At 31.2% G+C, this 17,124-nt stretch overlaps 1 protein-coding gene across 1 annotated transcript in view; it reads right to left on the bottom strand.

Annotated features, from left to right (window-relative positions):
• The window catches only part of LOC129228595 (potassium voltage-gated channel subfamily KQT member 1-like), a 108,349-nt gene that overhangs the window by 6,828 nt on the left and 84,397 nt on the right, over positions 1–17,124 (bottom strand). The window contains exons 13-14 of the mRNA XM_054863278.1: positions 12,380–12,507; positions 6,558–6,654 (exon numbers count right to left, since the gene is read on the bottom strand). Of these exons, the coding sequence (XP_054719253.1) occupies positions 6,558–6,654; positions 12,380–12,507 (225 nt within the window). The remainder of the gene's footprint in view (positions 1–6,557; positions 6,655–12,379; positions 12,508–17,124) is intronic.

The following is a 17,124-nucleotide window of genomic DNA, read 5'->3' as shown; positions in this document are numbered from 1 at the left end:
GCCGATACACTTAATAATCACGCTCATTCAATCTTTAAACTGGTGGCTAAACACAACAGTTTTTTACACAACAGTGAAAAGTCTGCACGCGTGAAACTTGTAGCGATTCAGGAAACTTTTTGTGTGACGATACTTGTTTTTACGGGGAAATAGGTGAAAACGTGTGAAATCCCGAGACGTTCCACGGAAATAACCAGTAACGTTTCGGAATTTTTTTACAGTGTAGTGAAATAAATGTAAGAGCCATTTTTTTGCTTCATCATCATTTTTTTTCGGGAAAAACTAGAAAATATCATGAACACTGATGCTTTACTATAATTATGTCTCAATTTTTTTAAAATAAAGATATTGATAAGTTTTTAACGCCCCAAAATATGCAGGTCACTTTTTATTGGTCACACACGTTGCGGAAAAGCAACAAAAGTTTTCCTCCAAAGTCAAATTAGGGGATTAGAAGAAAAATATTTCATATCATTAATTAACTTGTTAGATAAAACTTGTATCCTGACTTTCATCTTCAAACATTCGGCAGAAAGCCTTTAACGAGGCTTTTTGAAAGATGTCACACACGTAATGCACCTGAATTGTTTTCATTATAAAACCTCTTTTACGTACCACTTTTACGAAAAAAAGTACTTTACATCATTCAACTAAACATACTGTGTGCTGGCACTGAAACCAGGACTCAGTGAGAGTTAAAAAATTTTTAATAATAAAAATAATAAATAAATAAATAAGTAAGAATTGTTTATCTCATACCCAAAGAGCAACTTAAATTAAGTATTCGCAATCTAACTTTAAATCCTACTTTAAGATCAAAAGTACAACATTCTAAATACCTTAAACAGCATCAATATTTCTGATAATTTTTGATTTTTGAGAAGAGAAATGTAAAAATTCTACAGATGATTCAAAACATTCGAAATAGTTTTAAACCACTTAAGTAAGTGTTAGAAGTTCGTGATAGTTTATAAGCTTGACATTACTATTTAGTTTGTATACAAATAAAAATTAATTTCATCTTCATTCTTTATTTTGTGAATATATCCTTTCAGTTTAAGTATTTACTGGCTGCGTTGCCCGGCGTTGCACGGTCTACCTCGAAAATAACAGTTGTGTCAAGTGACGCATTTTCAACAATCAGGCTTAAATAAAAGAAAAAAAATAGCGTAAAATATCCCGTCAATGTGTAGAAAACAGCAATTTTATGCCTCAAAATTTAGATTCAGACGTCTTAGAATTTTTTTTTTTAATTCAAAAAATGATATCATTGTTAACAATAGGCTTAACTAACCGGTTTCACGGATTTTCTGGCAAAAATACCCTATTGGGGGTTAACCCCCATACGGGGGGGGGGCGAAATTATCCTTATGTGAACTCTTGAGCATCAAGGACCTCGGTAACCAATTTGAGAAAGATACGATGTAAACTGAATTTGAACAAGGAAAACCCCCTTCGGGAGGGGGGTTCAAAGCCCCCCTTCCCCCAGGAGGAAAAAAAAATTCATGCGAGTTCTTGAGCACCAAAGAACCTATGTGAAATTTGGTAAAGATTTGACGTAAACTGTAGATTTTTCATTATGAAATCCCCCTCATCTGCTGCACGCGGTCACACACGTAACGCTCTAATGTCCCACACGTAACGTTAATAAAATATTTTTTATTGCTATTGTACGAGCTTTAGAAAAAAAAATATTTGTGGAATACTTACTTGGTATACTTAAACACATGCACAAAAAATACTGTTCATTTACCTTTTAAAACTTCACAAGAAATTACAAAATAATATGAGGTATAACTTATTTTCAGATTTTCCGAGTCACACACGTAACGCTGCATTTAAAATTTTATAAAAGAAATTGAATTATCCTATGTGAAAAAAAACCTGCCACCTAAAAACTCCTCCATGTGTTCTGTCACTCCAGTAGAAACTATTATGAAATATTTAAAAAATATCATATTGGTTTTTATTGTTTTTTTGCAAAGAAATGGTGTCAAAAAGTCACACACGTACGCTGGAATGGCCCTTCAGTACATTTCTGACCACGTGATTGCAAAAAATAACACGAGGTGCTATTTATTCCTATGTATATAACACAATTTCTTTCATAACTTTTCTCCACTTTTTGTTTTATGGAGTTAATCGATTTGGCAAGTGAGGCATCCATTTCTTTGAAATAAAACAAGCCATTGAACAGGAGTAAAAGCTCTGTTAACATGTAGATGGAAGAATTAAACTAAGCCATTGAAAATTATTAACATGTAAAAGTCGTCCGTCAAATAAGTATATCAAGTCGAAAAAATAAATAAATAAATAAATAACATTTCCATTCAAACGTAAAATTTAAGCATAAAGTGCAAACGTCTCATCAATCCAAACGATATTTTTTAATGACCATTTCTTAAATATATACTTGAGAGACAGAGGAACGTAAGTCACATTATGATACTTTTACTGTCGAGAGGAAAAACTTTTTTCTGGCCCATGCAAAGGATGGGACGCGCACTCTTTTAACCTTGGTAAAAAATTGAAAAGGATTTTTTTTAAAAAGAATTAATAATGGCTCGATGCAGAATAGGCTTCTACATTCAATGCACTAATAAACAGAAAATCGCAATTATTGGACTTACGCTCTTCTGGCTCTGACGTACAGAAATTCCATTGTCTGTCATAATCCTGTGTTTTGCTTCCGGTTTTGAATTGTTGCCAGAAACAATGAAAAATAATATTTATCATAAATTTAAAATGCTTCTGCTTATTAATTGTTGCCATAAACAATGAAAAAGTCAATAACAAAAAAATTAACAAATCAATTTCGAGGCTGAACCTAAGCAATCATGTACGAGTATGTGTGGGCGCTTTTAAAAGCGTTCTTTTTTTCACTATATAGGCGTCCCTTGTACACTGCTTGACAATTGCTGAGGAACAAGTGATTTATGTAAACTTGTACCTCAGACAGCTGGCCAATGGAAATAAATTCAATCTCAGATGGCGTGGTAGATCAAGACTCGTTATCTGCATAAAAGACAGTGCATACAAGCTCAAGGTTCCTGCGAAAACTCACTGTTTTGTGTTTAACAAAAATAGCGCTGGATGTTGAAAAACTTTTTTCTCTGAAATTCTCCATGGTTCTTGAAATATTTAAAAGCAAAATGTCAGCAAGATATCATTTGAGTACCTATGATCGTGGACGAGTGCTTAGACGACTGGAAGCAGGTCAAAGTGTCACCACTGTAGCTGCTGCTATGGGTGTATCAAAAAGTGTCATCTCGCGATTAAAGAAGGCCGTTGAAGGTAGAAATGCTTTACGAAAGCATGCCGGGGGTTTTGGTGGGAACACCACAACTTCAGAAGATTGCTATGTATCCCTAATAGCAAAAAGGAACAGAAATTTCACTCCTGGACAGATAGCTGCAAATCTTTCAACCACTACCGGTACGCATGTTTCTGCAAGAACCATCTCACTGCGGTTAAATAATGTTGGTTTGTATGCACGAAAGCTCGTACGTTGCATACCACTTGAACCACGCCATCGTCGAGAGAGATTGCACTGGTGTAAGGAACATGTTGGTTGGGGTCCTCAAAATTGGTCTAGAGGGATGTTCTCCGACGAATCTGGTTTCAGTATGAACACGGTTTCAATATTACACGGTACCAAATTTGCGATTATTATAACACGGTTTCGATATTACACGGTACAAAACTTTAATTCATAACTACACGGTTTTGATGTAACACGAATTTTAAAAGAAAGAATTCAATTTTTGTTCAATGCACTGGTAAAACATGTATGATAACAATTGTTATAAGTTTTTACTTTGTTTTTATGAAACTTTTGCAAAAAATTGTCTGTCTTGGAATCAAAAGTTTGGCTTCCCCGTATAACACTAACTTTCAACTTTTAAATACATACTTGATTTTTCTCATCAGTGTTCTAAAAGCAAAAAGGTGAACATTATTTTGTTTCCAATGCATTGTAAGAAAATAACATTAGGATTAAACACAAGCTAAATTTGGCAAACGATAAATGAAAAATGTAGTCGAAACAAAATATAAAATAAAATAAATAGAATGACTCTTTTTATTTTATTTTAAATTTTGTTATGTTGTTGTTGCTCAGACGAAATTTATTGCTACAGAAAAGCGCAGATATTTTTTCATATAGAATGCGTTTTGTTCCTAGTCCAGAAAGAAAAGTGGATTAAGTTTCTTCTTGTTGCGCATAACAGTTATAATTTAAGGTATGTAAAATGATTAAGTTTTATCGTTTATAACAACTCTTATTTTTAAATCAGTGGGTCTTGTTTCTGGTTGCCAGTTTTCGTTTATATGTTCTATTGAGTCGAAGTTTCATCTATTATAAAATTTGCGCTTATGAATTGGTTTCGATATAACACGGTACACATTCCTTGATTTACATTATTTCAAGGTCTCGTATAACACGGTTTCAATATAACATGGAACATGGTTTCGATATAGCATGGTACACATTGACATGATTTAACGTGATTAATTAGGTTAAAAAGTTAGAAATAAAAACAATTAAAAAAGTTTCGTATAACACGGTTTCGATACTACACGGAACGAATTAACCGTGTTATACGAGGGATACCTGTACTTGAACAAATTTTATTTTAAATTTAAGCATACAAACCAGCAATACTGAAAATAAATTAATGAAAAAAAAAAAAGTTATTCTTTTTTTGTGCGCAATACATTTATGTTAAAATTGCCTTCCCCCCCCTTTTTTTTCCTTATAAGGATAAGTAACAAGAAAATATGTTTTAACTTTTAAAAACTTTCACCTCAAATAAATTTTTAAACCAAAAACTTCAAAATAAAATTTAAAAAACCTTTTGAAGTGATAACTTCTTATGGGAGGGTAAACCAATTTGTGACATAACGCGCGTAACGGCGCAGCTCTCGTCTGGCATTCCTTTCGTCGGGGAAATTTTGTTTCTTTACTCTTTGGGTCAGCTTTAAGCGTTAAGTGATAGTAGAAAAAGTAATGAAGCTAACAGAAGATGGATGATCGTCACAACATAAAGCAATCTCCTAACAAAAGGTGAGTTTAATAATACAATATAATGCCAATAACATTGTAAACAATATATATTCAAAACAGCATTTAATCTTTAAATTTATTTTCAAAACAAAAATATTTTTGCGATTAGTTATACTAAAAATATCTCGCTTCATTTAGGGTTTTGAACTGTGATAAAGCGTACATATCTTAAAAGAACTTCATCCCCGCAGACTGCGCAACGCGGGGGTTTCGGACGGCCGAGAAAACAAAAGTAATAAATAAACATTTAATTTGTTCATCACAGAGTAAAATCTAAAATGTTTCGTAAGTTTGAGTGTTTTTTCTGATAAACGAAATATTTAGAAACGACGCGTCTCTTAATCTACTGTTTTTGCGCCAACATCAAAACTTATGGTTAAAAGTTAGTCTGAATGGTGATCAAAGAATAAAATTATTTTTCATTTAGAGCAATTTTTAAGCCGGTTCTTTTTTTCAAATTTTTTAAAATAAAAACCTAACCAACAAGCACCTTTCTCTCTCTCTCTATTACGTATTCATTTTATTATGTGAAACATGGCTTGAAAATGATGATATTAAAATCATTCCATCTTTTGAACGTATTGTGCAAGTAAAGCGTCAAAATATAAGAGCAGGAGGCGTAGCAGTTTATCAGAATGATCTTGATTGCATAAATATTGTCACTCCAAATATAGGATTACATGTTAATAATGTTACAACCTTTAATACGGCTACACAAAACGATATTGGTGAAATGTGTATAGTGGAATGTCTCAATGAAGCAAAGCAACAAATTATTATTGCCAACATATATATATATCTCCAAACAAAAGTACTTCAAGTATTATTCAATTTATTCATAAACAGCTTTTAAATTATACACAAGAAGGTTCTGCTTTAGTTAATGAAGATTATTATACAATTCCTTTAATTTTAACCGGAGATTTTAATGTTAATTTTGTTTCTGATCGAGCTAAAAATTTAGTATCGTTTCTACAGTCAAAATTACAATTGCAAATGATTAATAAGCCAAAAGAAGCCACTGCAAGACACGGAACTGTACTTAATGCAGTCTTTGCAAGATTTTCAGATAACATACAATGCAAAAACTTCGTTGCTTATTATAGCTACCATAAGCCAATTGTTACTTTCATAGGATTAAATAATGATAATAATTTAATCCTATAAATATAAAGTTATCACTTCTGCCGAGCGTCCAGTGACGCACATTTTTTTTTTTTAAATTCTAAAAACTCCTTCTATAAGCTTCAATCGTACTAAAAAGTATGATATAAACTGAGTATGTAATTTCTTTTGATTGTAACACCCAAAAATTGAAGTTGATCCTTTTTTATGTATGTTTATGTTAATTCTAAAGCGGCCAAAAAATTTAAAGTTAAAAGTTTGAGAGAAGAAATATAGGCCGTATAATGAAAGCTATTCCTACAGAGATGTAGAGAGCCTATTTATTTATGAAAGAAAAATAATAAGACGAACGTGTTTCCATACTTACACTCCTTTCTACTTTTACAATTCTCGAAGCTAAGCTAATTTTCGACTCGTAGACATCTATAGATTTGGACCCCGGTTTACCTAATATAGTATCTAACCTGGAAAATAAAATCTTCAATTGGGACAGAAACAAGAATTTTATATAAACAGCATATTATTAAATATTACAATAACCACGTAATATAGAGATATAGAAAAACGCAATATACTGTCCAACCACGGATTGTATGGAATTTTCAAACGTCCAGATAAGACGAATCTATCTGAATAAGGGGGAAAAGTAAACATTTGATGCCGGTATTCCGCTCATTTGAATGAGACTCTGCTTCTGCAAATGCTGACCATCGATAAAAAAAAAAAATAGATTCGTCCATTTCCGGCTGTAAAACGGATGTTTGTCTTTCCATACAATCCGTGGTCAGACTATACTAATAGCTATAAGAAGATCAAGTGCGATACAACTCTTGTCATCAATTCCTACAAGGACAACTGAGGCAGTGAGAAGCAAAGAGATGTAAGTGGACGATTTCAAATCTTGAGCAAAATGCATTTAAAGAAGAGATCCTAGGTTGACTTTCATTGAAAAGTTTTTCCAAATCATGCTGTATAGCAGCAACTACCATGGTAAATTAGTACCATTTCTTGCCCCCAAGACAGAGGAGAGGTTCAACTACCATTTGTACTGGTTAACTCCAAATTTTTAATTTTGTCACTTACATCCCTTTGCTTCTCACTGCCTCCATTGTGCACAGGTAAATGACGCGTATTTATCTCTCTGGCAAGTAGTTTAGAACAACTGTTTCACAAAGAAACTAATAAAAAACTTTTGAATTCGATTTTGAAGCATTCGAATCAAATGAAGGGCTACGGGGAAGAACGATAAAAGTACCATTTTTCTAAGAAACTCTGGTTAACCTATGGGAACAAGTAGATTATTCTGCCGTGTGCAGGTAAACGGCAGTATCTGCAGAAATGAGTTTTCGAGATACTTGAAGAAATGTGTGTCGGATTCAATACTAACCATAGGGAAATCTTGGAATTAGATGTTCTTTTCTCTCCTTTTTTTCAGCGGAAACTAAATAAACAAGCTTGTACAATAAAGCTAACGTGCAATAGATGTCAAAAATGCAGAAAAATGCAAAACGAAAAATTTGCAGTTACTGCCCTTTACCTGCACAAGGCAGTATTACAGACAGTATTCAAGAGAAATATTATTGAGGCAAGAATCATCATAGTGAGTGAGTTTTAACAGGGAAGAATGAGGTTAACTTGGAAACGATTCCAGATTGCAAGCTCAAAAACGTAGTGAGGGAAATTTTAGCATGGTGGACTGTGATCATTCTCCCCGTGGCCCTTCAAATGTTTTGTAATTAAAATTGAGATTGAAACTAAGAAAAAGTCCCTATCACGGAATGATAAAAATGTGCAAAAATGATTTTATATCTAAACCGATTATGTGTAACATTTGAACAAATATAGCAAATGGGCGAGTAAATAACGCTTCCAAAATAAGTAAAATAGTGTAACATTAGAACAATAACAGCGATCATCAAAGACTCCACTAGATAATAAAATTTGAGGAATGCAGAAAGAAAAAAGGAAAGAAAAACACAGCTGTTATTTTATTGAAGCCCGCATAAATGATATTATTCGAACTTTCTAAACTGTACGCTACAAAGAAATATCCGTAAATAACATATGCGGAAAAAAGAGGGGAAAAAAGAAGAATCGACACTAAAATGCAAAAATATTTATAGTTTGCAAAGAAAAATAAATACATTAAATTTCATGAATTTCATGGGACACTCCTATGTGACTCGCTAACTACCGAGCACAAAGACGTAAGAGAAACGTCAAGATACGGTAAAATGTGACAAAGTACAAATGTACAAATAAATGTACAAATAAAATCAACTAAAAAGAGTTAAAAAACTCTATAAACAGCTGTTTGCAGAGTTTTTTTTTTAAACTCTTTTTAATTGATCTTATTCGTGCATGTATACGCTTTGTCACATTTTTACTTATTTTACTGTACAAAGTTTTCGATTGCTTCTTTTACACACTGTACACCAGTTATAGTTAGAGCCCGAATTATATGCAAACACATATGTACATATGCAATTGCATATTTTTTTACTCTTTATTACGTTAATACAAAGGGTAAATGACTAGTTATGGGCATGGTTAAGGATTTTTTTTTTTTTTTTTTTTCAATTTGAACTATTGTTGAACTGTAATGTTGCAGCTCTAGTTCACGGAGAAAAATAATTCTCACGGTGTTAGAGCTTAAAAATTGCACTTTTGTAGCTGTGAAATATTTTCTAATTTTCACCTATGATCTATTATCTTTTTTGACTTAGAATACAATGGTTTGATCAGTTACTATTGTCACACTCACTTAGTCATGGGCACACTAAAATTTAATAATAGTCATGCTAGCTGAAATCAATTATTTTCAAAAAATATATTCAACAATATTAAAACTCTTATTTTTCTTACAATATAATCACATTCCAACTTGCCAGTTCAAGTTACATTAAAATGAAAAGATGGATAACTGACAAATCGCTTTTGAAGAGGTTTGTCGGAACAACAAAAATAAATACAGTAATTAAATACGTGTAACTGTTCTGCTGCGTTTTTATACTTTCGTTTGCCGAATTTAGCTTCTGAAATATCATCAAGTTTAAACAATATTTTTTAAGAAAAAATAGTGAAAATTAATTATGGTCATATGTGGCCATAACTGAAATACCTGTACATCAGAGCCAGACTGACGTAAGTCTAAAATTGCGATTTTCCGTTTATGAGTGCATTGTATGAGGAAGCCTATTTTACATCGAGCCGTGCGAAAGTAATTCTCAAAAAAAAAAAAAAAAAAAAAAAAAATCACTTTAAATTTTTACTGACGTAAGTCTAAAATTGCGATTTTCCGTTTATGAGTGCATTGTATGAGGAAGCCTATTTTACATCGAGCCGTGCGAAAGTAATTCTCAAAAAAAAAAAAAAAAAAAAAAAAAAAAAAAAAAAAAAAAAAAAAATCACTTTAAATTTTTTACTGGGAATGAAAAGAGTGAGCGTCCCATCATTTGTATGCGCCAGAAAAAAGTTTTTTCTTTCTCCTGTAAAATTATCGTAATGAGACTTACGTCCTTTTGGCTCTGAGGTACATATATTTCCTTTACTTGACTAGTTATGGGCACATTTGCTTGAAGGTATCGTATCTTAATTAATGGCAAAAATAGACTTACCTATAGGATAGCGAAAAAAAAAAAGAAAAGCTAATCAATGAGTATGTACTAATAAAACTGCGATCTGATATCCTTAAGAAAGATCTTAAGATCTGATCCTTAAGAAAGAAATCCATCAAAAACTTAAATACAAAGAAAATTCAATATTGGTGACTGAGAAGCATTAAAATAATAAATTACACTGCAGATAAAAATTTACGTTTGCAAAAAATGACGAGGGGGACGTTCTTGAAAGATGGTATTTTGAGAACTATTGATGGTGTTTTAGAAATAGCGATAACATACTTCATATTGACGTTACTAGGCAAACTATCCATTACCGGTTGGGGGTCCATAACTAGTCATCTACCCTAGATCTGCATAAAAACGGCAAAGCGTCAAAAGACCTGCATATTAATTCGTTTTTCATTCATTTTTTTTCATAACAAGAGATTACAAAAAACAGTTTTGTTCTTGGTAAGGAAATTGGGTGGCTCGTTTGCTTTTCTCGCGTTGCCAATTTTTGGAGCATAATTATTAATGTGCATACTACTTAGTGGTCATATTATCGCTAAAAATTAGAATTTATCACAAAAAATATAAAAACTGCAAAAACAGAAAAGCCATTCGTGTTCTTATTTAGATGTTATAACTTTTAATTTTGAGAATAAAAAATTTTTAGTACATATTTTTTTTAATTTACATATTTTAGTGATTTTCAGCGCATAGTTTAGGAATTTTTTAATGCATGTATTAGTTTATTTTACTGAAATCAACATTTTGGAAATGCTTGGCTAGCCTTGGAATTCTGAGACTTACTTATAATATAGGTTTTTTTGTATATCAAGCAAGCCCATCCTTTCAAATTTTTCTTGAGGGGAAGGGAAACTGAGTGTATATACTCAATGCATTAAAAAAAAAAACAACCACCAAAATACGCCCCCATATATGAGAATACATAAAATACTCATAGTCAGGGGGAGGGGCATTTGCTCACACATGATCCCCCTAAATGACGGACTTGTATTGTGTAAAAACGATGAGAAAAAAACTCAGTAATTTTGTTGTAATTTAAAACTGCATTGGTCAATAAAAAATAATAATAATAATAATAAATAAAAGCAGAGAGTATTTTATGCACGAGCCCAGCTGGTATGGATCATTGTATAAATTTAGCTACCGTATTCGGTTCAGTTTATTGAAGGTTAAAAAATGTTATTCAAACGTAAAGTATTAACATACGATTATTCAATTGTCATGGTACCATAGACAAAGAAATAATTTATTCAATTTAAAAAGAAATTTGGAACACATAGTTAAATAATACTGCTGTTTTGTCCGAAATTCAGTTGAAAGTTAAATTTGTTAAAGGATTTATGAAGCATAAAAGATGAACAATTTAAATAATCTCTTATAAATCGTATTTCTTTGTTTCTAATGGGGCTGCGTTTTGGCTCTGTACCATTTGCTGATCTACTGCATTCCCCAGGGACTGTCATTTATTTTTTCATGTGGCCTCAGAATCGACGAATAGCCAATATCACTTAGTAAATTGCTTCACATGTTGATCAGAAACATGAATAAGCAAAATTTTAAAAGTAGTTTTTGTGTAGTTTAAAACAATTGGAAAATAAAAGATATCAATTTTAGTGATTAGGACATAATATGATTTCAAATTAGCTTAAGCATACGAAATTGGGTACGGGGATTACAAAATATAGCAACTTCACCCTACTTGACGCCGTGGTGGAGTCTTGACAGAGCTATTCATGATTTGTACAGTTTCAGGACTTTGCCGTGGTATATATATATATATATATATATATATATATATATATATATATATATATATATATATATATATATATATATATATATATATATATATATATATATATATATATATATATATATAAACACAGATTTTGAACAGTAGAAACAAACTTAGAATTTAGACGAACGTTGAGAATTTTAAGAGTTAACATACTTTATCCTTTTACAGTTGACATTAGTCCTATAACATAATCATTTAAGGTTTTCTTCACTTGATATCATTTATAAAATTCTTGAATGCTCTCAGTAAAGAATTGTTGCTTAGGTAAAATTTCACAGAAGTTGAAATTACATTTGGTAAAAAGTTTTTTTTTTCTTTCTCTCTCTTTTTTTTTTTTTTTGCAATAAAACATAATTCAAATTTGCTGTTCATGTCCAAAAAATGTATGTAAGCAATGATTGTTCATATATTTGGATATTATTATGAATGTTAAGAGATATTCATGTCCAGAAAAAGTATGCAAGCAATGCTTGTTAATACATTTGGATATTATTTTGAATGTTATGAGAAGTTATTGGCGAGATGATTTTATATTTCTGTACTAGTTATGTACTGTACAACATTCGAATTCCTTGAAGAAACTAGTGCATGGTAAGTTATTTTTTTTTGTTCACAATGTAAGATAGAATCTCCGTGCTACATATGATTTCAACTTAAGGCCAATAACACTTTCCTTTTTAAGTGAACTCTCCAAAAAGAAATAAGTACTCTAAAGGGCAGGTCTAGCTTACTGCATCAAAGCCTTTTTTCGCAACATACCTGCATTGTAAATTCTTTACTCTACTTAAAAGGTCAACATGACCCGCTGAGTACTGTTCTATCACATCTTTGACGTCATAAGGCTTTAGGGCTTCCTTGAACTTTCGTCTGGCCACAAAGTATTTGATCTGTAAAAAAAAGATAAAATGTTTTGAAAAAATATTCTTTATAATCACCGTGTCTTTTAAAGCTAAGTAATAAAAAAACAAAGCACAAATATCCAATCCGAAAGAAATTGAAAGAAAACAAGGGTAATAAAAAATATTCAATAAGACGAGATTTGTCATCTAAAAAAATAAATAAATAAATAAATAAATAAAAAAAATAAATAAATAATAAAAAAAAATCTATAAAATAAATTTGAATAAAAAATATATATAAATAAAAATAAACACCGCATTTATGCATGAGAAAAAAGCAAACGATAATATAAAATTCCAGAGAATGAATTTTATAGGCTGCAACGCAGTGGATCACATGATCATGATCACAATCTAATAATCGAAAAGACAAAATGTTTTTTTAAGGCTAAAGATAAGCTTAGGGTGAAATTAAATCAATAGCCAATTTTAAATTAAATAGCATTGAACGTCCATAAAAAATAATTTAGTTAATTAAATTGAAAGATTCTAAAGAAACTAGGGAAATGTGTTTCATCTTGATTTGAACTGCTTTTGGGGATAAGTTATTTACATCTGAAGTTTGAAAATTTAAACAAGGGAATTCAAGGCTAAGCGAATACTCAAGGATTCTTTTACATGGAGCATGATACTGGACACACTGGATACTTTTCTCGGTACACACCCCACCACTTAGCTGTAAGCCTTAGGTTCCACCGTCCGGGGGGTCCGCGTAGCGGGGCCCCCGCACGGCTGGGTGCGACGGTCGATAGTCGTCTGGTTGCTACGGACGGTCTTGGTGCTTATTGCGTCGGGGAAGGGCCCCGTGCTGAGCGTCAGCCCAACTGGGAGTTTACCCCTTAATATTTGAACCTTGCTCACTATGAGATACGGTATATCTCACCGTACCTCTTTGGACACACTGGATACTGGCTATATTCTGCTTCTTGAAAATCTACAGACGGGAGCAAGGTTTGAACCCGCACCTTTGGGCATACGAGGTCAACGCCTTACCACTCTGCCGACACGTCAATATATGTAAATGACATATGTATCTGCGTGAATGTAGTTAATTTTAAAAGTAGAAGGACTTTCTTAAGAAAAACAATTTTAAACAATAGTATTTTTCAACTGCTTTGTAGAAGTGAAAAATTGAGCTTACGATAATTCAATTCTAAAAAATTAATTGATAACCTAAAACTGCAACCTGGTGGTACTACTTGACTGAACTACAGTGAATTTATATGATTAGAAAATAATTATGTTTTTTGTTCAATGAAAATAGAAAGGATAAAAGATATTTTCATGAGAAATATTATACTTTTCCTAATTTAGTGGGTTTTAACTAAAAACTAAGATTTCTTTTTAATAACTGTTTGGGAGTCAAAACATCAGTGCGATAGATCGGAATAAACGATATAACGAGAGTAACTTAAGTAATATAACGAAGGTAACCTTAGTGATATAACGAAGGTAACCTAAGCGATATAACAAGGGTAATTTACTGCTTATAACAAAGGGAATCCTCTATTTAAATAACGTATCGTTATTTCATTTTATTCAAATTTATATGATTTTGAAAATTTTGTAAACCTGTTTTGAGTCACCTGAATTTGAAGTTGAGTCACCTGAAATTTTGTAAACCTGATTATGATTCATCAATTCCTTACTAAGCATATAGTTTATTTACTAGTCAGTGGCGTAGTAGGGGAGGTTATAACCACTCCCATGATGAAACATAATTTATAACAGCGCAGCATCAAATTTACGTCTACCTATTTATGTTTATCTACCCCCCTATTTATATCTATCTATCTATCTATCTAGATAAATGTCTATCTATCTCTCTATACACTGTTATCTATTTATCTGCATGTTTATGTTCATCTAAGTCTTTTTATATTTATCTATCTCTATCTTTTTATCATTCGATTTATGTACATCTATCTAAGCCTTCTTATATTTACCTATCTATACCTTTTATTATTTGATTTATATCCATTTGTCTATCTATTTATACATATCTATTTATCTTTATGTCTATACATATTTATCAATCGATTCATATTCATCTATATCTATCAATAAATCTATCTATCTATCTATATATTTATTAATCGATTTATATCCATCTATCCATAACCATTTATCAATCGATTTATGTACATCTATCTATATCTATTTATCTCTTAATTTATCAATCGATTTGTATCCTTCTATCTATCTATTTATATCTATCGATATCTATTTATATATTAATTATTTAATCGATTTATATCTATCGATCTATCAATTATATCAATCTATTCATATCTATATCGATTTATGTATATCCATTCGTATTACGTGGGCGTCAAAATTAATGAAAACTCCGCGCATGAAAGATTTCTCGCTACGCCACTGTACCAAGTCATCACCAGAATTTATTTCTTATAATGCTGAATGATGGTTTATCAGCTACAGTGAAACTCCTGTGAACATTAGCTCGGAATGCAACCAAGGATTCCAATCATTACAGTGGTAGTCCAATCCTCCATTAACACTGTCCTTAGATTGGCCGGAGTCCTGTTTATTTCGTAGAAATTATCCAAGTGTGTTGACATTGGATATATTACCTAACTAGCACCCCAAAGCCTGACATAGCTCTTACAGAAATTGACACTTACAATGGGAGCCACTACGGGATTAAATTGTTTGGCTCAGTTTATATAAACTATGTATGTTTTGGGATACGACTAGCAAATGTCATGGCCAAGACCAGTTCAGGTCTTGAATTAAACGTCTGATCAAAACATTTGTTAAGCAAAGTATTTTGTTACGATTTAGAGAAATAGGGAATGAGACCTGTGCTCAAATCATTAAACAATTTTTTAAAAAATGTTAGGGAATGTGGTGCAAAGTGTAATATAGTTAATACAATAACTTATTTTTTCGAAACGAACACATTGAAATTTTTTTTTTTTTTTGAAAATTACAGTTCATAAAGATAGAACAATGTAATTATAATAAAACGTGGCTTGAAACATTATTTTTTATTCTTCGAAAGTTTGTTCTTGATAAAAAAGTGGAAATTTTTCTTCTTAAAAATTTATGGGGCAAAGTGAAAAATAAAATATTTTTCTAATGAAATATTTTTTATTAGATTATTACAAATATTTTTGATCAAATCAATGAAAGAATAAATAAATGAATTGGTAATGAAACACTAAATGAATAAATAAGTTAATTAATTGATATAATTATATGAGAATTAAAAAAAATATTGAGTAAAATAGTGACTGAATAAGACAATTATAGTTAAAAAATGATTAAATAAATGAATTATTAAATGAAGTAATGTAAATTAATTAATTAGTGAATAAATACACAAATTATTTTATAAATGAATGAATAAGTGAACTATTTTGATTTGTCCCATTCACTTAGGGAGTATGCACTTGACTAATTGTACAAAGCATTTAAAATAAAAATAAGATTAAAATTTAAAAAATAAATTCTGTACAGAAAAAATAGTAAGTTCTAATTACTATTTAAAAAGTTAATAACAAGAACTTTATCATTTTGTAAAAACCAAAATAATGTTTGATATACGGCAAAATATTACAATATGAGTACCAATTTTTGAAAATTAGACTACAAGTGTTACTAGTAAATAGTTAAAACATTATCAGAAAGGTGGAAGTAAAAACAGAGTAAATATTGCACCATTTCACTTCGCCCCGCCATTTCACTTTGCCCCACATTCCCCTAGTTGTTTCTGACTGTAGCGATTTTTTGAAATATGCTTTTTTTTTCTTTATTTAAACGTTCTGCTTTTCAAATTTTCGAACTTCTACGCTTTTGCTAGCTGATTTCTCCGTGTTTCTAAAAGTTATAATTTTGTATAAATGTCAGTATATCTTTCCAGATTTTTAATTATCCTACTAAATATCACGCAAAATGCGCACTAATAAATTCAGATGTTAAAAAAGATTTCCCTAATATATGAAGCAGTCACCAAAAACTAAACTATTGAATAGTCTTTCGAGGTATTGTTCTTTTGTTGTTTTTAAGCATTTCTAGTAATCACGCAGTTACTAGAAATGTTCAAAATCAAAGAGAACAATATCTCTAAACACTGAAAAAAAAAACGAAGTTTTCAAAAATGAGTCCATTACGTTTTCAAATTTTCTTCAAACCTTTTGTTTCAAATATGAGTACCTATGTTTTCAAATAGTCGGCTGAATTATTCCACACTCAAAAATGAGTACATAACTCGGTTAATACTAAAATTTGAAATTATTACATACTAAAAAATGAGCACATATTGTTTCATTCCTGAGTAAGTGCAAGGTTTCAAAAATGAGTATTTGATTGCCTCAAATTTGAAAAACACATCGTCAGATCCATACCAACTCGGCGATATACTCAAATTTGAATACTTTTTCATTGTTTTTGAAATTGTTGTTTTTAGAGTGAAGACAAATCAAAGAACATTTATATTTCCCCTTTACGAAGGGAATCAACCGTTTCCGGAACGAAAAATCACCCCAAACCAACTTTCGCGCAGAATTCTCCCGAGATAATGCAAAAGACTTAAGGTTTGTTTCGACCAGCTAATTTATTTTCGCTGCTCCAGAAATAAAG

Source organism: Uloborus diversus, chromosome 8, assembly GCF_026930045.1.
Source record: "Uloborus diversus isolate 005 chromosome 8, Udiv.v.3.1, whole genome shotgun sequence".
NCBI lineage: Eukaryota > Metazoa > Arthropoda > Arachnida > Araneae > Uloboridae > Uloborus > Uloborus diversus.
This window is presented reverse-complemented; position numbering and strand designations above follow the sequence as displayed.